The 22,494-nt window shown below is 42.0% G+C and overlaps 2 protein-coding genes across 6 annotated transcripts in view; one reads left to right on the forward strand and one right to left on the reverse strand.

The window, feature by feature from the left end:
- Nucleotides 1-6,977, forward strand: part of lmna (lamin A) — a 32,317-nt gene extending 25,340 nt beyond the window's left edge. For all 3 annotated transcript variants that reach the window (XM_084053444.1, XM_084053446.1, XM_084053445.1), the window contains exons 8-13: nucleotides 296-602; nucleotides 747-854; nucleotides 1,859-1,978; nucleotides 2,100-2,162; nucleotides 2,488-2,691; nucleotides 3,992-6,977. In XM_084053444.1, coding sequence (XP_083909570.1) covers nucleotides 296-602; nucleotides 747-854; nucleotides 1,859-1,978; nucleotides 2,100-2,162; nucleotides 2,488-2,691; nucleotides 3,992-4,027 — 838 coding nt within the window. In that variant the 3' untranslated portion in view covers nucleotides 4,028-6,977. The remainder of the gene's footprint in view (nucleotides 1-295; nucleotides 603-746; nucleotides 855-1,858; nucleotides 1,979-2,099; nucleotides 2,163-2,487; nucleotides 2,692-3,991) is intronic.
- pear1 (platelet endothelial aggregation receptor 1) overlaps nucleotides 4,776-22,494 on the reverse strand; it is a 52,545-nt gene continuing 34,826 nt past the window's right edge. The window contains exons 6-24 of one of the 3 annotated variants that reach the window (XR_014600525.1): nucleotides 22,238-22,484; nucleotides 20,759-20,864; nucleotides 20,187-20,323; nucleotides 19,867-20,079; nucleotides 19,247-19,421; nucleotides 18,785-18,905; nucleotides 18,090-18,253; nucleotides 17,377-17,479; nucleotides 16,975-17,127; nucleotides 16,591-16,722; nucleotides 15,923-16,054; nucleotides 15,496-15,621; nucleotides 12,217-12,435; nucleotides 11,286-11,395; nucleotides 10,680-10,806; nucleotides 10,078-10,143; nucleotides 9,561-9,755; nucleotides 7,424-8,019; nucleotides 4,776-7,377 (exon numbers count right to left, since the gene is read on the reverse strand). Coding sequence is in view for 2 of the 3 variants with exons in the window: in XM_084053442.1 (XP_083909568.1) it covers nucleotides 7,874-8,019; nucleotides 9,561-9,755; nucleotides 10,078-10,143; nucleotides 10,680-10,806; nucleotides 11,286-11,395; nucleotides 12,217-12,435; nucleotides 15,496-15,621; nucleotides 15,923-16,054; nucleotides 16,591-16,722; nucleotides 16,975-17,127; nucleotides 17,377-17,479; nucleotides 18,090-18,253; nucleotides 18,785-18,905; nucleotides 19,247-19,421; nucleotides 19,867-20,079; nucleotides 20,187-20,323; nucleotides 20,759-20,864; nucleotides 22,238-22,484 (2,672 nt within the window). In the remaining variant the exon portion in view is untranslated. Of the gene's footprint in view, nucleotides 8,020-9,560; nucleotides 9,756-10,077; nucleotides 10,144-10,679; nucleotides 10,807-11,285; nucleotides 11,396-12,216; nucleotides 12,436-15,495; nucleotides 15,622-15,922; nucleotides 16,055-16,590; nucleotides 16,723-16,974; nucleotides 17,128-17,376; nucleotides 17,480-18,089; nucleotides 18,254-18,784; nucleotides 18,906-19,246; nucleotides 19,422-19,866; nucleotides 20,080-20,186; nucleotides 20,324-20,758; nucleotides 20,865-22,237; nucleotides 22,485-22,494 lie in introns of all 3 variants that reach the window. The other 2 variants (XM_084053443.1, XM_084053442.1) reach the window with 2 other exon arrangements.

Here is a 22,494-nt window from a genome sequence, read left to right on the forward strand (position 1 = left end):
TTTCATGCATTTGCATTAGGGACCATGTACAAAATACATTAATCTCAAGCAAAGCAAAGCAAATATGCTTTGTTTGCACCAGATTTAGCTACTAGAGTAGGTGAACAGAAACAATAAGACACAGTGGAAAACCTATCATCCTCCACTCTAAATGGACACCCACACACACCCAAAATGAAAAAGCCAACCAAGCTATGTGATCATGTCACGTTGACGGACTCTGCAAGGCTCTACCTGCAGTCAAGTACAAACTATGTATAAACGTTTCCTCAAACCTTTCCATGTCTCCCTGCAGACTGCGTCTGTCCCCCAGCCCTCCCACCACCAGAGTCACCGTCAGCCGCACCTCTGCCTCAGGCCGCACCCACAGCAGCCGCCTCCTCACCACCGCCACTGCTGCCTCCAGCAGCCGCAACTCCTCTGGCACCGCCAGCGCCAAGAAGCGCCGCCTGAACGACAACGACAGCGAGACATCCAGCATGGTGGGTGGCACCGTGACCAGGGCCCGCATCGCACAGTCGGCCTCGGCCAGCGGTCGCATTACCGTGGATGAAGTGGATCTGGACGGAAAGTACGTCCGACTCAGCAACAAAGCTGACGAGGTAAGGGTTGTTAATGTAATGGTATGTATTATAGTGTTTGATAGTTACTGGGCAGGGTTTTTTCTTGCAGTATTTGTTTCCATTCAGTTTGTAAATTTTTTGTCACGTCTGTCCTGTTCTCTGTGTTCCATTTCCCTGATACAGGACCAGCTGCTGGGTCACTGGCAGGTGAAGAGACAGGTCGGTACCGACAGTGCCATTGTCTACAAGTTTCCTCCCAAATTCACCCTGAAGGCTGGAGAGTCTGTCACCGTGAGTTACACTTGGTGTCTTTCATTTGTCCAACTTTTCATTTAAATCTTGCCTTCATGCTCTCCTTCTTTGTGTTTACTTTCTTTCAATTAATTAACTTATTCCTGTGTATTGTTTAGGTTTGGTTTATTTAGGATCCCCATCAGCTTTTACAAATGCCCCTTTCCCTGGGGTCTGTACATTCCCTCATATCCAACATGTTCACGGTACATTATCCCGCTTATTCCACAGCTAACTTGTGGAGTCTCCATAATTGCCATTACATTTTGTAGCTGCCCACCACCACAGAGTCTGGGGGTTTGAATCCACCGTGGTGCATTCAGCTTTTTTGATTGTCTATACGAACAATTACCGGTAGCCCGTTTTCGGGGAGGGAAGGTTGATAATTATTTCTGTACATAATCCTACAGGCTGATTGATTGATTGAATACTTTATTAGCAGTTTGCAAAAGAAATTCTCAGGAAAGTACAGTTCAATACAAGGTCTGCTACGAGGATTTTATACCCAAGAAAGCCTATGGCGTGTTTCCATTGGTGTCCTTTGTACTCAATTCATAGAAACATTTAATGAAAGACAAATATATACATCTATGCAAAACATCATATAAACAGCTTGAAAACAAGAACAAATATGTACAGTAAACAGTTCGAGGGGGGGGGGGGGGCTAGGCCGGGGCAGCACCTGTCCGGCGGTAGGAGTAGGACGGGGGCTCTAGTCTACTTTCTAGTCTACGTCCTCCCGGTGGGAGCTCCTCACTGGCAGGTGAGTCAGTAGGACACAATAGCAGTGACAACACACAGAAATGTGTGTGTGGGGAGGAAATCATTGGCATGACTAAATTGGGGAGAAAAAGGAGTAAAAAGCAAAAACTTCTCAAGTTCTCATTAATTTATTCAGTAAACCTTTTCATCCAGGGGTTGCTAATTATGAACCGGTATATTGTGGAAGCATTCCTAGCAGAGTATGATGTATCTCTAACCTGCTCACCACTGTCTCTCAATAGATCTGGGCCTCAGCAGGTGGTGGAACCCACAACCCCCCCACCGACCTGGTGTGGAAGACCCAGAGCTCCTGGGGCACCGGAGACCTCCTGGAGACCATCCTCATCAGCGCCAATGGAGAGGTCTGACATCCATCCATGCATACAACCATGGCATATTATGTAATACCCACCTTTCATGCAGCCTTTTTGGAGCTGCTCTTGCAGTTTTAACAGCAAACCTTTACGATCTTGTGCTCACTAGGAGATGGCCATGAGGAAGGTCACACGCACCCTGTTCCAAGGCGAAGATGACGAGGACGATATGGTAAGTTACGTTTTTTTTTTTTTTTTTTTTTAACTCCAATGATGAAGGACACAATATTATCATACATCAGAACAGTGGTTCAAACATTTTTCATTTCAAGGACCCTAACTCTGAGGGCGTACAAATGGAGCCAAATAGACCCATAGCCAAATGGAAAGGGTCCATTTGTACGCTCTCTGAGTTACATACTTGTTAAGGGACCATTTGGAGCCCCCTCAAGGAACCCTGAGGGTCCCTGGACTCTCCTTTTTGAGAACCACTGCATCAGAAAACAACACAGTCTCCCTGTTGAATATCATGTGTTTTCCTCTGGCGCCCTCTACAGGGAGCTCACAGCACAAGCGGTGCGGAATGCGAGTACAACTTGCGGAGCCGCACAGTGATTTGTGACTCCTGTGGCCAGACGTCAGATCGGCCACATTCAGCCTCCTCTGCCGTGTCCAGTGGCTACTGCAGCGGAGGAGGAGGAGGCGTGTCTGAGGCCCTCATGGGACAATCCTTCATCATGGGAACCAATCAGCCTAGAAAGGTATGCTCCTGAAGGGAAGAATATAATGATAAATAGTCTTATGAGTTTAGCAAAATGTGTACGCACAAATGCAAGGTTGAAGGCTCCTCTTACAGTACATTAGATCATTAGAAAGAAAATGTGTCCCTTTTTTCCAGTCTTTAAAAACGGTAAAAGGTAAACAAGCACAATTATCTTCTCTCCTGCAAGCTTGATTGAACCCATTATCAGTATATTATTTTAGTTTTATCATGTTATTTTATGCGTTTTCCATCTATTATGCTGTTTGCTCAGACTCAATTAAAATGTTCAATGGAAAAACGGTTAAGCCTGGTTATAATGTAAATCTAATTATTTTAATAAAAAAAGAAAGGCATTTCCTTAATACCGTACTTGCATAATAGGAATAATAATAACACAATTAAATAAAAGCCAGCAGGTTAAGATAAAGACTACAAAAACAAGGCACCCTAGACTCATATCAATTCAATGAAAAAGAACGACCGTTACTCTTATCCTGCATGTATTATCCGTGTACTGTACATTTTCAATGTCCCTCTCATAACAAATGTCAACGTTCCATGTGATGACATCCTGTACGCCCTCTTTTATACCTTGCCGTACGACAATAATTATCATTATTATTATTATGATTACTTCTGAAAACATTTTACATTTTTTTAAACATTTTGAAAATCTCCGCAGTGGTGGAATGTAACTAAGTACATTTACTGAAGTACTGTACTTAATTTTTTTTAGGTATTTGTACTTTACTTGTACTTTACTTTCCAATTTCCAATACTTTTACTTCTACTCCACTACATCTTGGATCCAAATATTGTACTTTTACTTTACTACATGTATTTGAAAACGTAAGTTACTATTTACTGTACTTTGTAGATTTTGAAACATACATTAACCACTTGTTAATCACCCTGTATACTTTTCGGCCATTTGAAAATAGCCCATCTACAAGCTCACAATGCGTCGCATCAGCTTGTAGATCTGCTATTTTCAAAAGATTTTTATACATTTGAAAACTTGAAATGGGACATTCTGCACAATGAGTACTTTTACTTTTGGTACTTAAAGTATATTTTGATGCCGATAGTTTTGTACTTTTACCCAAGTACATTTTGAATTCCGGACTTTTGCTTGTAATTGCGTATTTCTATATTGCAGCATTGATACTTTTACTTAATTAAAACGTTTGAGTACTTTTTCCACCACTGAATCTCCGACACAGTTTTCCTATAAAGACATGCCCAATACACCCAGGTTGAAAGTAGTTAACCTTCCACTATGTCACTTCCTCCTCCAGGGTGGTCCCAAACCAGAGAACTGTGCCGTCATGTAAAACCAGAAAACACCTCAATGACCCAACAACCTCCTACACCACTCCAAGGAGACTTATTTTCTACCAGTGGGAAATTGTCTTTTTTTGTGTTGTTTTTCTATGATCTTTTGTGGTCTTTTTGTTTTTGTATTTTGATATGGGCTTTGATATGGGCTTCGGCAAGGGGCATAATATTTTCTTCTTTAGCTTTTGAGCTTGTATATTCAAGTTATATTGGTGCATGTGGGCTCACCTGTTGCTTGTAGTCTTGTAGTTCTATACTACACGCAAAGCACACGCGTGTGTGCCAAATTCTGAGCTCTATTGACCAGTGCTTATGCTTTGATCTGATCTGGGGTTTCATATGCAAAGGCCAGGCTGTCAATCCTCAACACGCACACAGCTTGTGGAACCCGGTCAGGACTGAGATTAGAAGGAGAGAGGTTCATCTAAAAAACCAGGGGGTCAGGGCCCTGGTATGTTCTGAATGCAACTTACTGTAGATAAGCGAGATTTAGTCCTGGCCTGACCCTATGGATAAGTGGGCAAGAAGTATGTACTGTACAATGCTCTATGTGTTACAGAGTGTGGTGTAGAGCAGTGGTTCCCGAACTCTTTAGCTCGAGATCCAGAAGACCAATTTGATGTTTCCGCGGGACCCAAAGTAATGTAAATAGCCGATCTACAAGCTCACGCATCGCGATGCGTTGTGAGCTAGTAGATCTGCTATTTTTTCTACTTACAAGTTTTTTAATTTTATTTCATGAAATTCTTTTTATTTTAGGATTTATGTTTTATTGTTTTGGAAGACATTTTTGAAAAGGTTTTGAAATATTAGTATTAATATTATTATTTGTATGTAGGAAATGGAAAAAGGGGATATTTACTCGCGGACCATAAAAATGGGCCTACGACCCAATAGTGGGTCCTGACCCACTGTTTGGGAACCACTGGGGTAGAGTCATTTTAACACCATGTAACTTTGCAGGACAGCTGATTAGCGTTGTCAGAAATCACATTGCATTACATGTCAGTAATATCTAGTAATGTCAAGTATTTCTATCAAATGAGTATACAGCTGATGGATTATGGTATGCTTTATTGTCTCGGTTTCCTGATTGTGAGTAAAGTATATATATACTTTGGTGAAGGCAAACGTCATAGTTTATTCTTGTTAATCAAGGTATCAATCAAGTCACACAACGTTGCATAAAGTCAGGTTAAGGCCAGGACATTTTGCAGGTGTGTCCTCTTCGAAGCTAAACATACACGCCGTATAATTTTTATTTCAACTGTAGAATAATGAAAAGGAAAGAAAAAGGATTTTCTCTTATAACAAAGCCTCTCTTATGACGCCGTGTTTTGGAAAGTTGATGGGAAAAAATTGATTTGTCATGTTTACTTGTTGAATATATTTGATGATACAGATTGTGGATAATGAGTCTTAAGTCTAATTTATGAGACTTTTTGCAGAAGCATAAATTAGGCTGTAGGCCTAGCTGGATGTACTTTTTGTTTTCTGACATAATTCCAAAGATGTTTTGTTCCAATGACACTACCAGGCTGTGTGCAACTGATCAGTCTTTACAACAAATTTCTTTGCCATATTTATATTAGATTTCTACACTTATTCAATATTGTTTATATACTGTAGAGCTCTATGTGCATCTACTTCCAGCGTGCAATGGGAGTTTCCTCAGTAATAATTGTAATCACTGATTCATTCACCAGTTATACAAATAGTGCCTTAATACAACCTGTTTTAAATGACAGACAAGGTTATTGGCACTTAATGTGTTTTTTGCTCACATGCTTTGTATCGCAGTCTTGTGACTGTAAGTTGTCCGCTTGACTTCTCTCCTAAAAGCTGGTCAGAAGGGCTTTTTTTCCTTTTTCTAGGGTTTACCAGCTTTATGCTGTTACTCCTCAGGCATGCTTTTGGGACATGAGGGTGTAGGGATGTTTTCTTTTTCACTTTGGCCTATAAAGAGCAGAATTTATTGACAGCCTCACCAGTTATGCACAGCAGGTAGACTTGTATTTTAGTGCGGCAGCTTGAATCGTTTGTACTCCAGAGTAAAGTATATTGAGTATTGACATCTTTTTTGAGTACTTGATGAGTTTTTTTGCAATATTTTTGTATTGTACTTGTGCTTGCAATATACTTACCGGTATGCTATTGTACTTGCAAAATATTACTGCCAAAATAGATTATTTTTTTACTCTTTTGTAGAGATGGGGCAGAAAACGCCAATTATGTTTAGTTATTTCTGCTTTGAGATAATGAGATTGATAATTATATTGCATACCTGTATTTGCATAACTTCATGGTTGTCTGTATTCACAGTGCTCATTAAAATTCTAAAGGCTTATTATGTGCACTGATGATATGTAGAGTGATAAAAAGTCTCACAGCTTATTATGCGCACTGATGATATGTAGAGTGATAAAAAAGTCTCACTTGAAACAAGGATTTAAGGGTGAGTTCAGGATTTTCCAATGCCCACCTGAAGGCTTTGAGTATCTATCGTCAAAGCCCCTAGAATTTGTTGGCAAGTTGATTAAGAGTCAACCAATTTCTCTTAAGATCGTGTACTGTAGCCTAAGTAAGCTATAGGAAGTGTAAATTGTAGACATTTGAACTAAATGGGTGTTCATAAAAATGTGTTTTCCCTTCCACAAGCTACACTAATGTAGACAGGAGTCAGTTTGACTGAAAGTACAATACTAAAATGAAAACCTGGATTTGCCATTGTGCTTAAAATCCTAAACCCACCCTTCAAGGCTTGATATGGAATTCAAGAATTGGCTTCAAAATGGTCGCTGAAAAGGATTTCAACTTATAAACAATTAATGTGAAGTTTAACCTTTGTTTGAAGTGGGCCAAATACCATTATGGAAAAGCTATGAAATCAATGTTTTGCGCTTTCTCTTTCCAAGGATAATGCTAATTAAAATTCTTTTTTCCAATGATGGTTTCTTGGTAATTGTTTTCCTGGAGATACAGTTCAGCGCTTTAAGACTCGAATAAGGAAATAAATTCTTGAAAAGTGCTGCCATTTTTATTTACATTATATACAAGAGGGATAGGGTTACATTCAAGAATATGTGGGCATAGTAAGCAAAGGATCTACTGCACATAAAGCCCTTAAGACAATTTAAAAACACCTTGAAAGTTGCTTTTCTTACATGGGCATGATCATAAACTGTAATTACAACAGAATCTTTGGCTTAAAAGCAGTCATTCACAAAAACAAAAAATAAGAAGTAAGGTGCCTTATCTGCCAAATGCAAAAGCAATGAGAATCTTCAAGTGTTATTTGGCGCAGTACGATTACATTCATGATGTTCCTGCTGTGGAAAACTTGGGACTGCAAAAATGTATTTACCATTTGTGTGTAGGCAAATTTAATGGACCAATGTAAAACTTAAAATCCAAACATTTATATCTATACTTAAAATTGTTATAGTTTGGGGTTTGTATCATTTCTGACTCTGGAGATATGAGGTTTTCATCAGACGGCAGTGATATGCAAGCATTTTTTGGTAAACTCATACGGAACACGTGTCCTTCCTTTTGTCCACAAAGAACCAGTGGCGCCGCCACAGTCCATCCATTCCCATCCGTCCCAACACAGCTCTGTTGGCTCCACGGACTGGATCACAAGTCTGTCATGGTGAGGCAAGTACCATTTTGATCCACCAGGGGGCAGTGTTCACACAACAGAGTTAAAAGGCAACAAATTATTCCTCTGTGGGACTGTGATCCTCCTCCATTGTTGGTGGGTGGTCTCGCCTGGGCGGGGTTCTGATCTGTAACTCTCTTTTTAAAAGTATAACACCAAGTGTGATCTATTAATGTACTTGTCATTGTGCCATTCTCCTGCGGGATGGGGAGGGTGGTCGACGGACAGGAGGCAGGTCGTAGTGTCCAGGAATGTGGCTGTTGACGGGGAGATCGTAGTGGTTCTGCATCTCCTGATCTGGGGCATGACCAACAGAACTCTGACGCTCTGTAAAATAGTCAAAGAAAAGCATATATTAAGTTCAATGTAGACATTTTCACCCTTGTTATATTTTAACGTTGCTATTTCTAAAATCATAGTATTATACTTCCTTCTCCTATGCATTACTATGGTCATGTTCATAACACACGCACACAGACAGACAGACAGACAGACAGACAGACAGACACACACACACACACACACACACACTACTAACAAGCTTATCCTTCTGTACATGGGGATCTTGTGCTGTATTTTACTGCATCTTAATATCTACTTCTTGACCACAATAAAGACCAGCTTTGAAATTTGCATATAAACCAGTAAGAAACTTTCCGACAATCACCTTTTATAAGGAAGCAGTCCGAGAAAGAAGTACTGGGGGTTAATATATTCAAGTGCACATTAACTTCATTTCATCCTAGACCTTTTACATTCTTGCAGTAAATGACCATGACTGCAGTCAAATGAGCATAATGACCATAATACTGACTTGATCATGTCAGTATCATGGCTAGTATCATGGTCAGTATCATGTCAGTATCATGGACAGTATCATGGTCAGTATCATGTCAGTATCATGGACAGTATCATGGTCAGTATCATGTCGGTATCATGTCAGTATCATGGCTAGTATCATGGTCTGTATCATGTCAGTATTATATCAGTATCACGGTCAGTATCATGGTCAGTATCATGGACAGTATCATGTCAGCATCATGGTCCAGTATGATGGCAGTATCATGTCAGTATCATGGTCAGTATCATGGCCAGTATCATGTCAGTATCATGGGCAGTATCATGGACAGTATCATGTCAGTTTCATGGCCAGTATCATATCAGTATCATGTCAGTATCATGGACAGTATCATGTCAGTTTCATGGTCAGTATAATGTCAGAATCATGACAGTATCATGGACAGTATCATGTCAGAGAGGCCCTGTCACATCAGGCCCCTCTCACAGGCCAAGTATAAAATAGGGTTAAAGTGGTTAAACTGATTTTGATGCTATGTTAACTATTTTCGCTTGGGACCCCATGGAACCCACTTAAGAACGCCTGAGAGCCACTTGTAGATACACCCAGTATCATACTGGATGTTATGTAAAGAGAACATTCTAGCATCTTTATGTTGTGTGGTGTGGGTATGATATTTCTAACCTGCCATACTAAAGGACTTCCCAAGTCTCTCTGGTTTCCTGTTCTCTGCTCTTCCTTTTCCCTTCAAAACAACCTTTCCTCACTTCCATGTAAACAAAGATGCCCATTCATTCAGACATGCTGTGAGGAAACCCATCCTTCTCATCTGTCAAACCTTGCCCACAAGCAATTTGTATTGGGTTCTTAGAGACAAAGGTAAACAGCAGTACACAGTTTGTCATTTTCATGTATTATGGCTATTTATATTAAAGTGATCGGTGTTTGGGTTTTGAGATGAGGACAAAGTAGTCCTGAATGGATACGGAACACATGTCCTTCCTGCAATATCATGAAATGAAGCACATCAGCTGAGATGGACTTGAGATACAAGTAAAGTTGCCCTCACCCCTGCGCAAAGTGGCAGTGTGGAATGGCGGAGGGCTGATCTCGGTATATGCTCTGTCTCTGGGCATAGCAGACTTCATCTCCATGTAGCTGCACTCTGCTGGACAGAAGGGCAGGCCAGGCAGGTCTTTGATGGTAGCGTATGGGTTCTCACTGTTCAGAGAGCTGCTGCTGGCCGCGGCAGCGTCCTTCAGCTCTGCTCATAAGGGTGCAATGGATGAGAGGTTACAACACAGTAGCTAATGGAAGGCCAACATAATTGCACATCAAAATGGTAATTTATGACAGTTCTGAGTACAATAGCCAAACTATGACAATACAATACTGCTGGTATTGTCTTAAGTCGTTATTCTGCTAAATATTTTCATAACGTTTCTTGAGATTTATTGCTTCTGTTGCTTTATTTGTTTTAAATTATGAGGTTGAAAGTACGAAATGACATTGCTGAAATGGTTAAAAGAAAACTCAACACTCTAACAGTTTAGTAATTACAAACAGAAAGGTGGAAGGTAATAAACTACCTTTGTTGTAATATTTCCCAAGGCTGGCGCTGTAGCTGTAACTGCGATCGATTCCAAAAGCTCCTGTAAAGATTAAAAGAGAAAACAGGCATCTTAATTTTATTTTATGGCAAACTAATAAAAAGCAGATAGTCTGTCCTGGAGACATAGAAAATCAGTACCAGGTGAAGGCATGGAGGTGGGTGAATACTACAATCTTTTAGCTGTTTTCAATAATGGTCTCATTGTTTTCTTCATGTTCATGTCTCTTTTCTGTGTACATGACTGTCTGAAATGTTATTTACCTTTCCACGGTAATGTGACAGATGTTGCAATTTTGCATGTGATGGTCTGTTCCACCACAATGTGACAGATGTTACCGTTTTCCAGTTAACCCATTTAGACCTGAGGCCGATTCTAAAAACGCCTTCTAAAACCTAACCTAAGATTTCTGAAAATGTTCAAATTCTTACTAAAAAAATGTATACAACATGATGTTGCTATATGTATAGCAACATCTAATGAGACACAGAGGTGGCTCCCGGATTCAAAGGTCTAACAACGTATAGGTGGCAGCAGGTCTAAATGGGTTAAACAGTGGGACAGTTTCTGAGACTGACCTTGATCTTTTCGGGGCTCGTGGTGTTTCCAGTCTGCAGGCAGAGTGGCGTTGCTCTCAACTCCAAACAGGCCCCGCCGCTCTCTCTCCGTGTTCTTGACACTACAGAAGAGCTGGTTGTTTGTGTTCTGTTGGACAGACACAATAAACACTCAATCAACATAAGATTTTCCAGAATAATAAATTCAATTGATTGCAGCATGTTACATTTTGTTTCAATTTGTTAGATTCGGCCAATAAACAGTAATTATCTCTGTCAGGCTGGAAGGCCGGGAAGCGGAGATTATGTTTTCACCCCAGTTTGTTTGTGTGTCTGTGTGTCTGACTGTGCACAGCTGATCTTGCAAACTGCTGTACCAATTAGCGTCAAACTTTACATGCATGCAGCTAGTAGGCCAAGGAAGACACTCCACCCCAGATTTTTCAAATCGGCCACATGGTTGCGCTATAACTCCTGTTGTTGTACAATCGCATTTAATTTTTCTCTGGATTCCTTGGAAGTAAGTAATCGTGTCACAACCCACGTCCATTCCCGCCTAACTAGATTTTCTGCCATTTTGCATTTTCTTTTTGCTGCTACTCCTACATATTTTGCCTTGTCACTTGCCTTGATGGCACGGTCGTGGTTGTTAGGGAGGTGTGGCAGTGGAGGTCTGTTCTGAGACAGAGTGTGGTAGCTGGGATTGGAGTAGTAGTGGTGATAACTGTGAGGAACATCTGAAAACCAAGCAGATATACAGAATCATGTTACTGTCAAAGCCATTTCAGGATTAGTATGTATAGTAGAGTAGGCCTGCTTCTTCGCAGTGACCAGAAGCCTAGTATCTCCCTGACCAGAGGGGGGGGGGGGGGGGGGTTCCCCTTTGGCTGAACTGTAGATGTTTGGTTTCCCAAGCAGAAGACCCAGGTTTGAATCCAAGTACTACAGTACTGTATGGCCTATTTTTATTTAGTTTTGATTATAACACTGTGGAGTCACTTAAAGGAATACCAAAAAGAAAATAGGAGTACAAGATTAACAACAGCTAAACTATATCAAAAGCTCCGTGTTCGTGCGTGTTTAGTAAAGGTTGAGAGAAAATGCTTTGTTTTGGAAGTACTGAGGATATTACTGTAAACAGGACACTTGGATTATACTGAGCTATGTGGAGTTTATAAATAGATTTTTTATTTAGTTTTGCTGTTGTTAATCATGGATTCCATTTAAGTTTTTGGATTATTCGTTCACTGTAGTAAAGGAATGTGAGAAAAACAAAAGTTCTCCATTAATTCAAGCTTCATGGCATGAATAACTGATGTAAAAATGTAATTGTTGGGGGGTGAACTATTCCTTTAATCATTGTTTTATGGGCATAAATGTAGCCTTAAAATCAACACAAGATATTGAGAGTTCCATTCTAAAATGTTTAGTCATTTAGGATCACAACTCTTTGCCTGAATTACCTTGACGGCAACAATCACATACCGTAATCAAAAACGTATATCTTATTTAGGAAAGAATCATGTGGGACCTTGTGGTGTACAGTACATTCTCCTACCTGGGACAGCATATTCAGAGTTGACTGTTCGTGTGGTGGAGAAGGAGACTGTAGGTGCATTGTTCTGCTTGTCTTTCTGTCTGCGGCGGTAGAGCAGCAGCAACGCAAGCAGCAGGACCACCAGGAAAACAAGCACGACAATGCCAGCGATGGCCCCCCACGACTCCCTCTCGCTGGGGGGAAGAGGCACCATCACACTCCCTGACAACTCTGTTGAGTCTGTTGAAAGGGACAAACACAGCATTGTGAGCGGACAGAGGATGAGACGTTAATTTTACTGTAGATCATAACAAACCAATACACACAGGGATGAATGGTAATACTGTAGCAGTTAATTTAAACCACTTAAAGGCATACTAGGTAAGATCGCAGATCTGTGTGTGTACACCCCAGCATAATTATATAGTGTCTGATAGAGCGAAAAATTGCTAAATATATATATATATATTTTAATTTAGGCTCAAAGTTACCTAGTTAACCTTTAAGCCCTGTTATATACTTTATAGATCAGCTATTTTTTAAATGCACGATTTTTTTTTTAATAATGACATGTCCAAATGGCTTAATGTGGTGTTATACAAGGCCAAACCTGCCAGGATTACAGGCTGTGGAATACAGTACAAGGTAAAACATGGAGTGAGACCCAGGCAGAAATGTGCAGAATTGAACTATGTTATAATTAATTCATAGTTAATTTATAGTATTTTATATTGCAGGCTACATTGTAGCCTAGGTTCCCAGACCGCTACGACAGCGGTCCGGGCAGAGTTGAATGATTTTTTAAAGGATACATTTATAGTTATAATTATCATGCACCTGTGCCTGTCGGGCATAGGTCTAGTGAACATAGGGATTGCATTCCAATGAAAATAGGGAATGCATGCCCCACCCTGTTATGCAATACCCGGTATACCCGTGTAACCTGTTTTATTACACGGCTTGGTTGAATGCTCGATTCTGATTGGTCAGTCATCGGTCATTATTTCTGGATAATGACCGATGAGCTCAATAACGGACCGCTGTCTAATCAGAGACTCAGAACACCTGCTCATATCAACCTGCGCTGCTTGATTTTATGCTTTATCCAACATGACAGCCATGTAAACAAACAACCAATGTCATTTACAACTAAACGTTGCTCTCAAGAATGTTTTTGAAAACATTTGAAGTGAGAAATAGACGATGCAATAACCGAAAAGTCATTCTATTTGATCCACTACACTTCCTTGTTTATCGTGGCTCAACAACGGGGGAATACCAAAACGCTCGCCCGAAAACATAGTCGCCCCGGGGCAAATCCGGCGGTATTACAGGCAAATCGGCAGTAAATAGAATGGGGGGCAAGTGTGTTTTGGGGCGAGTTTTTTTCCATTTCGTCATTTGTTTTTGCGAGGCGAACTTGTCCGCCCAGCCCAATACTTATGGAATACTTTCATTGCTGTAAGCAAGGAAATACTTCGTTTTGTTGTTACTTTTGGGTAAATGTATTTATGTATTTATTAAGTAGCCGTGTTATAAGCTTCAGGGCGATTAACCACCTCGGCTTCGCCTCGGTGGTTAATCGCCCTGTCGGGCTTTAAATTTCAATAATGACTACCTCCCCATGCATTATCCCTTGCTTAACCGTCTGTCTGTCTGTGTCCCTTTTGTGCCCATATATGGTAAATGGTGCATTTATATAGCGCTTTCATCCAAAGCGCTTTACATAGATTGTGCATTACATTCACCCATTGATGGCGGAGGAAACCATGCAAGGCACCACGAACCTGCTCATCAGGAGCAATTAGGGGTTCAGTATCTTGCTCAAGGACACTTCGACACTAACTCAGGGGGAATCCGGGATCGAACTGGGAACCTCACGGTTCACTATCCGGCGGCTCTACCGGCCACTCTACCCCTGAGCCACTGCCGCCCCTATGGAGATCTCTGTATCTGTCTGTCTGTCTATGAATGTATGCTTGTTCCTGTCTGGTGTAGCCCTGTGCATGTCTTTCTTCCCTCATTGATTTGTGTGTGTTTGAATAGTGATGAGTGGCTGATTGACAACCAGCTGGTATGAGTGGTGTCTGAATGTGAGTGGTTGGCTACTCGGTGGACCCTGCTGGTGATTGGCTCTTGTTACCAAGCTGTGCACTGTCACCACAGTTCTACAGATGTCTCCAGTTCTACAGATGTCTTCCTCCTGACTAGCCTCCGCCCGACCACAACAGTCCTCTGTGTTTGCCAGTGCTTTAGCTTTTGCCAGTGTTAATGTGGGTTAGTGCACAGACTTGGTAGAGTAGTGGTGGGTGGGCTTTCTTATTTTTGTTATCAGTTTGTTCCCTGGTGTTTAGTTTATATTAGGTTAGATACCTGGATGTTTCTTTTCGGTTTGGTATTAGTAAGAATAGGAGTTTAGGAGTTGTCCAGGGGCCGACCCTGTGTTAACGTACGCGTGTTTCAAGCTCTACAATAAATCACTTTTTGGGGGACTGGGAAGGAGGGAGTCCATATGTTTTGTGTTACACCTGGTGACCCCTAGCCCGGGTCGTAACAATACTGCTATGTGAAGAAGGTAGACCTTTATTAAATTCGGTTTCAGCTTCACCTAGCTGATGGCTGCTCAGAGGCGCTCGGGGATAGCTGTTAGGGGTTAAGTGTCTTGCTCAGGGACACATTGCCATGTTGACCTTCTATTTACCAGCCAGCCTCTCTACCCACTGAGCTACAGCCGTCACCAGCTGGAAAGGCTTATGAACAAGCCCACAAACACATCTCTGTGACTGTGGCCCCTACCCTAAACAACAAGCTGGATTATATAAAATACAATTGAAAGGATATGAATGTAGATGCTGCTACTGTATATGTGGATATACTGGTTATGCTGCTACCCTCTGTACAATTGATGTGTATTCAAAGAGCAATAATTAAATTACTTATTCATACAAGTGCAATGCAGAATGTATAGCTACTACACTCTGTGTACACTTTTAACATGTGCAATAATTCATAATTATCTACCCATGTTGCTATACCAGCCTCTATAGTGTATATTGTACACAGTGTACATAGTTTATAGCTTCATGCAAATAAGTTACTTATTAATACTTGCTGTTACACTACACTACTACACAGTGTAGGTTGATGTTGGTGCATTACCTCAAATTCTTTGTTTATGCAAACATACCTGGCAATACAAAATAATACTGATTCTGAATTGAATTTTGGAGCCTCTAGTGACACAAATATTTGTGTTAATTTAACTCTGTGAGTGTATGTTAATCATGCTGCTCTCCACACCTTGTTTGCAGTCATCTTCTTGTTCACTCCCACATACACACTCTCCAGTGTAGCGGTTACAATCAAAGTTGGCCGGGCACGAACAGGTCTGGCCGCAGTAAGGGCCAAACCTGCCAGGATTACAGGCTGTGGAATACAGTACAAGGTAAAACATGGAGTGAGACCCAGGCAGAAATGTGCAGAATTGAACTATGTTATAATTAATTCATAGTTAATTTATAGTATTTTATATTGCATTACAAATAGATATGTCATCTGTGCATCCACCCCACTCCCACTCCCACCCCCATTAATACTCAAAGATTACCGTTTACTGTGAATGACACAGTTTCCAACAGTACCTGCTCACATTGAAAACATTCCCATAATTACGGTCAGGTACACCTTCTACATGTATTACAGCTTTATGTGAACATGTTCGACTCACGTATTGAGCAGTCAGGCGCTGTCCAGCCAGGCAGACATTCGCAGTGACCATCTCTGTGGTTACACGTGGAGTTGTTGGCACAATAAATACACACCTCGGAACACTGCCTCCCATAGTAGCCCGCCGGACAAGCTGAAAATGAATCACATTCAACAGTTAAAATGCATTAACATTACTTGTTCAGTGATTTGCAATACCGTGGTAATCATAACTAACGTTTTTGTAGGTGTTCCTGCTAGTGCTGCAAAGCATAATCACTATCATAATTAACATGATTTCGGTAAAAGCTAAAAGGTCGCAACATTTGATTAATCATTTTTAACCTCATGTACATACAGTACCTCTGTCACTGTATATGTTAATGTAAAAAGATATGTACAGCATATGTTTTTCCACTCTACTCATTTCAGGAACATTTGTTTTTCTATTCTATCCTTTTCTAACGCTATTCTTCTTCCCATTCCTGAAAACTACAAAAGATTGCTATGTACAAAGCTTGTACAATTTCCTTTTATTTCAGCCACTTCTTCACACCTGTGATGTGACAACAAAGCTGATTCTGATTCTAATGAATCTCATGCGGTGGGCTCTTTCATCCAAGCTGGGCTCTAATCTACACAGGGCTGTGTTCCTGTCAGAGTAATTGTGTCATTAGTGTTAATGCTGACCCTGATCACAGTTGGGTCCAGTGTAACCAGGAAGACAATCACATTCTCCAGTCACATGATGACACCGGTAGGACTGGCCACAGGATGGGCATGACATACCGCACTGGTCACCATACATACCAGCTCTGCATTCTGAGAGGTAGAGAGAGAGAAGTTAGGACACTTTGTTTAGCTTTTATTTCTTCTTCTCAGTGTTGTGGGTGCATATATACAGTGTGTGTGTGTGTGTGTGTGTGTGTGTGTGTGTGTGTGTGTGTGTGTGTGTGTGTGTGTGTGTGTGTGTGTGTGTGTGTGTGTGTGTGTGTGTGTGTGTGTGTGTGTGTGTGTGTGTGTGTATACTGTATACTTGTATATATCCAGGCCGTATGGCCTCATGACACTTACTGTTCTGGCAGGCGGCTCCCCAGTAGCCTGGGCGACAGACACAGGCGCCTGTGTCCCTTAGACATGTGTCACTGTTGGGGCAACGTTTGAAACAGGTCTGGTTACAGTGGCGCCCCCAAAGGCCCTCATGACACGGCTCACTACAGCGAGCACCTGGAGAGCACAGAGGGATGGTTTTCCATCCCAGAATGAGACATTATCCACCATTTAAGAAACATGACTCATACACTGCAAAATGATTTGCTTGAACAAAATAGACAGAGAGAAATAGAGACAGCAAGAGAGAGAGGGGGAGTGAGTGAGGGTGAGGCAGAGAGAGACCTGTAGCTCATACTGGACCAGACTTGTCTCTGCTTCCATAGCCAACTTGGCACACGCATCAGGGAGGACTTCCCTACTTACCCCACCACCCTGGCAAACACCGGCACTCCCCGTTGGTACCCTGGCATCCGTCAGCATGGACACAATCGCAGGTCTTCAGGCAGCCTGGCCCAAACGTGCCCATCTGCACATGGGAACACACGCCAACAACAGGCGAGGTACCGTCAGGGGAATATCTCTGCCATTTGGCCAGCACAGCGAGAATCTAACAAAGTACTAGGCTGGCAGAGTGTCGTCAGATGCATAGTGACAGCATGGCCGTTTTGGCAGAGAGAAGACAAATACTCATCCACACGCAGGATGAGGTAAGCAGTAAAAATGTCAACATTACTATAGTAAAACCATCATAGCGATATGTATAGCCCTTGTGTGTTGGTTTTTACTCAGAATGGCACAGAAAAGAGCAATATTGTACATTTAATCGTTACACATTTAGCATTTAGCTCACGTTCTTATCCAGAGAAGTTTGAAAAGAAAGGAGTTCAGTGTCTTGTTCAAGGACATACAATAATAGAACCCATAGCTGTTGATGGATGAAACCTTGATGAAAACTTTAAACTTTATGCACTTTTTAATGTTTATATTTGTCATGAATTTCTGCATAATGTGTTATTGTTTTTATGGAGTACTACAGCCCATCTTACCATAGGCTACAGTGTTGCAGTATATAACATTTAGATTTCCAATGCAAATGGTTACCATGTAATTCAACTCCCAAATAATGACTAACTCACTGGACAGGGTTGATCACACAGCGCCCCCTGCCAGCCTGCTGCGCAGGTGCAGGATCCATCTGCAGGGTTACATTTTGCCCCGTTGGCACACTGGCAGGTGGCATTGCAGCCTGGGCCCCATGTACCCTCAGAGCAGGGGACCGAACAGTCCCTCCCTCGCCAGCCTGGGGACACACAAGGGGCAGTCGGTTTATAAGAAGTCGTTATCGAATTTAATCTTGTCTTAAATAGAAAGCAAGGAAACTTGCAAGTCACTTCATACCTGGTTGGTGGTTATTTGTTAAAAAATTATAATTAATGTGTTCAGCAAGCGAGACACAGTGAATGTCATCTCAGCTCACGTACAAGCCCTATTAAAAATATGTCGGATGACTCCCTCCCTGCCTGCCTTGAATATTCCATTTGATACCCTTGGCATTGGAAACAAATTGCTTATAATGTCTAAATATTGCTATTTTAAAAATATCCACTAACTTTCAACAGTAATCAACACATTTCTTCATACTGGGGCGTTCACATTTAGTTCAAGAGCCGAAGTCTGATTTATACTTAGTTGCACTAAGCAGAAAATAGCCTACTGTATCTACAAGCTCACAACCCAGCTTCACACATGGGTCACATCGTTTTAGTTTGTAGATCTGCTATTTTCAGCACGTGACAATAGCAATAACAACTAAGTATAAATTAAGCCTTACCCTCTTTACAGAAGCAGGTGCCATCTATGGGTGAACAGTCCACAGAGTTGGTGCAGGAACATTCCAGGGAGCAGTTTTTGCCATAGGTGCCACTCTTACAGGGACTCTCACAGTGAAGGCCCTGTACAGTAGACAGAGAGACAAGCCTAATTTACACTTTGTACGACAATGTCGACACTGTCATATGACTAAATATAAATTACAGACAGCAGAAGATATTTTTTTCTGTTGATGATGGCATACAGCAAATATGTCATACAGCTGCATGGCTTAATGCGGAATAGATGAACTGATGACACAGTGTGTCACACAGTGTGGTGCATTTTTTAATGCGCGTCTGTTATCCGTTATCGAGTACAGTTCGAGCTGGATGGCTTGTCACCACACAGACAGAAGTGGAAAATACCAAACAGATGTTGCTTGTCCTGACTTCCATGATGCCATGATGGCTTTTTCACTCACCGTATACCCAGGGGTACACTGGCAGCGCCCGCTGGCACCGTCACACACGCCTCCATTCACACACAGGCAGGGTTCTAGGCAACCGTGTCCGTAGTAACCGTGGGCACAGGTCTCGTTGCAGTACAGCCCCGCCCATCCCGGCTGGCATGTGCACTCGCCTTTCATTGGATGACAGCTGGCCAATGATAACAAAGGAAAACAGTTGATCCATGAGCACATTAAGCATACTCATAAGTGGTATGAGGGGGAGTCAATCCCCTGCCGGCTGCTGGCCAGCAGAGCTCCATTCTCTGTATTCAGAATTTTACTTTATAGTACAGTATTGGCATCAAAATATACCAAAGTAAAAGTACTCAAATGTGTGAGCTTGCAGATCAGCCATTTTTGTGGTTAATGTAGTTTTGTAATAATAATCTAAACATGCAAAGTAACTTGTAACTAAAGTTTTCCAATAATTGAAGTGGAGTAAAAAGTACAATATTAGCCTCTGAGATGTAGTGGAGTAGAAGTATAAAGTATCGATAAATGGAAATACTTCAGTTAAGTACCTCAAAATGATACTTAAGTACACAGTACTTGAGTAAACGTACTTTCCACCTCTGCTCAGCACCAAGACCTACCTGAGTGTGTGCTTGTCTTGGCACAGACACGTGCGCTCACAGTGGAGGCCATAGCTGCCATGGGGACACATCCTGTCCCGGCACTGTGGCCCTCTGAAGCCCGCATCACACAGACAGCCTCCGTCAATGTTGTAGCAGCGTGCACCATTAGCACAGTCACACACACCTTTACAGTCCAGACCGTAAGTTCCTACTGAACACTCCTCACTGCATCTGAGGGACAAAAGCCAAACGTTACAGTAAAGCCACAGGAAAACACCCAGACAATAACAATTACTGGGGACAAGCAACTCCTAGAGTAGAAGTAGAAAGACACATGCCTGTTTCCAGTAAAACCCTCAGCACACTGGCACTGCCCTGTTTCCGGGTCACAGTGGCCCCTGTTGTGGCACATACATTCTTGGGCACAGTTAGAGCCGAACCTTCCCTCCGGACAGCGCTCTGTACACACAGCACCCTGTGGGGCAACATAGAAAAGGAGTTTGAGAGAGATGAAGAGATCTGAGTCTCAGCTCAATTATCTTCATTCTTTGAATTATTCTTATTTGCATGCCGGTGTCGCGCACTGAAAATATCTGACCTGATTCGCAACCAAGTGTAAATCAGGTGTAAGAAAAGGAAATGTGGGAAATGTGGATTACAACAATGTATCTGTACGTATAATAAAATGCACTCATGATAAGTGTAGGGTGTTTCCAAAAATAGGTGGGTGACGTGCTGACAAGCAAACTCATTCACTAGATTGTGAAACATCAGTGCGATGTACGCCCTGGGATCTACTCCAGATGAAAACAACACATTCCACCTCAGACCACGTTTCAAATTTGGAACACATTAGGAATTTCATCAATATCAGGGGCCAACCTAACATCTGTAAAACATTAAAACTTACCGTCCATCCAGGGGGGCAGGCGCAGACACCTTTGCCCTGGCAAATACCCCCACTCTGGCACGGGCATCGAAGAGGGCATCGGTTCCTTGGGCACGCCTTCTCACAGCTGGGGAACAGAACAGACGCAACTGTTAATAAGAACTTACAGGGGTATGTTAGTCAAAACATTGAGCAACAACATTTCACACAGTGCAGTATGACATTCTTGACAGAATGTTTTGGCTCTTTAGGTATAGAGAACAAATGTTTTTCTTTAAATTGGCCACATTTAAGAGTAATCTACTGATGTCACCACTCACTGGCAGGCGAGGTTTGACTGTTCTGACAGGGGTCGAGCTGGGAGGCTAGAGCCGCATGCAATAGCAGTGTGGAACACAGGGCTTTTGTTAAGTTTGATGTACAGTATTGAATCCTGAGCCAGCCTTTAGTAGCTATACATACATTATCATTTGAATTACAGCTGGTCCTGTACGGATCTTCTGGTGGCCCTATTTTGGGCACCTCATCATAGGCAAGATTCCAATTTCAACTGTAAATAGCAGATCTACACGGTCACAACGCACCATGATATGATGCGTTGTGAGCTTGTCGATCTGCTATTTTCATACAACACAGTTATATAGGGCTCAAGTGATTAAATCTCCCACTGTTGGGGCCCGTCAGAACTCATATTTATTGACATTTTCTGATGCACATTGGAAGAACCTAGGGCAAAGTAACTGACTTCAAACACAACCTATGCCCCAAGGAGCTCCACACTTAGTTGTGCGAGCCAGACAATGTTTTTTATAAAGCTGTATTGTGTTTTAAAATTGGCTGCTGCTGACTATAAAGTCCTTTCACTAATACCTAGTGGCTAAGTTTTCATTCCCTACTCATCCACAGGGGCTTCTAAAACACAGGGCGGTAACTGATGACTCATGGAACAGCATGGCCCATCAGGGTCCTTTTTCCTCTATAAATGTAGCATTAGTGGAAGAACCAAATTATGCTGCAGCCTGTGCCAGGAGGAGGACGCCTAATATGCTGTTGTCCGCTTGTTTATAAAATCAAGTTACTAAGCTGTCATAATGAAGCGTCTGTAAAAACACAAAACTCCAATTTCCAACTTTCACTTTGTTGCTTAAATTTAAGGTGAGCATGTTACTTTAAGAGAACGAGTTTCTTAACCAACTTAAACCTGATATACTTCGTTGACCAGGGTTCCCCAGGGATCTATACTTAGCCCCCTCCTTTTTTCAGTCTACACCCAATCTCTACACCAAAAATAGCCAATCTACAGTCTCACAACTTGCAACACGACGCACTGTGACACATTGTGATTGTGAGCTTGAAGATCGGATATTTCCAACGACTGTTCATCCCAGAGTATGGACGCCAGGCTCCAAGTGGTAAACACAAGGGTCCCTAAAGGCCATTGAAAACTCTGTGTATATTTTCAGATGTAGCATTTTGTAAATATTTTTAGGTAATGCTTACAATGTGCCAGTGAATCCCTCCCGACACTGACACTCTCCAGTTGCTTTGTCGCACGACCCCCCCGTTCCACACTTGCACCTCTGCAGACAGCCCTTGCCGAAGTTGCCGGCTGGGCAGGGGTCCTCGCAGTATCGCCCTATGTATCCTTGCGGACACTGGCAGGTTCCCTTGACTGGGTCGCAGAATGCTCCATTCTCACACTTACACTCCTGACTGCAGCTCGGACCCCAGTGTTTGTCATCACACGCTGGAAGATA

Source organism: Gymnoscopelus microlampas (assembly GCF_963454915.1).
Source record: "Gymnoscopelus microlampas genome assembly, chromosome: 3".
NCBI classification, from domain to species: Eukaryota; Metazoa; Chordata; class Actinopteri; order Myctophiformes; family Myctophidae; genus Gymnoscopelus; species Gymnoscopelus microlampas.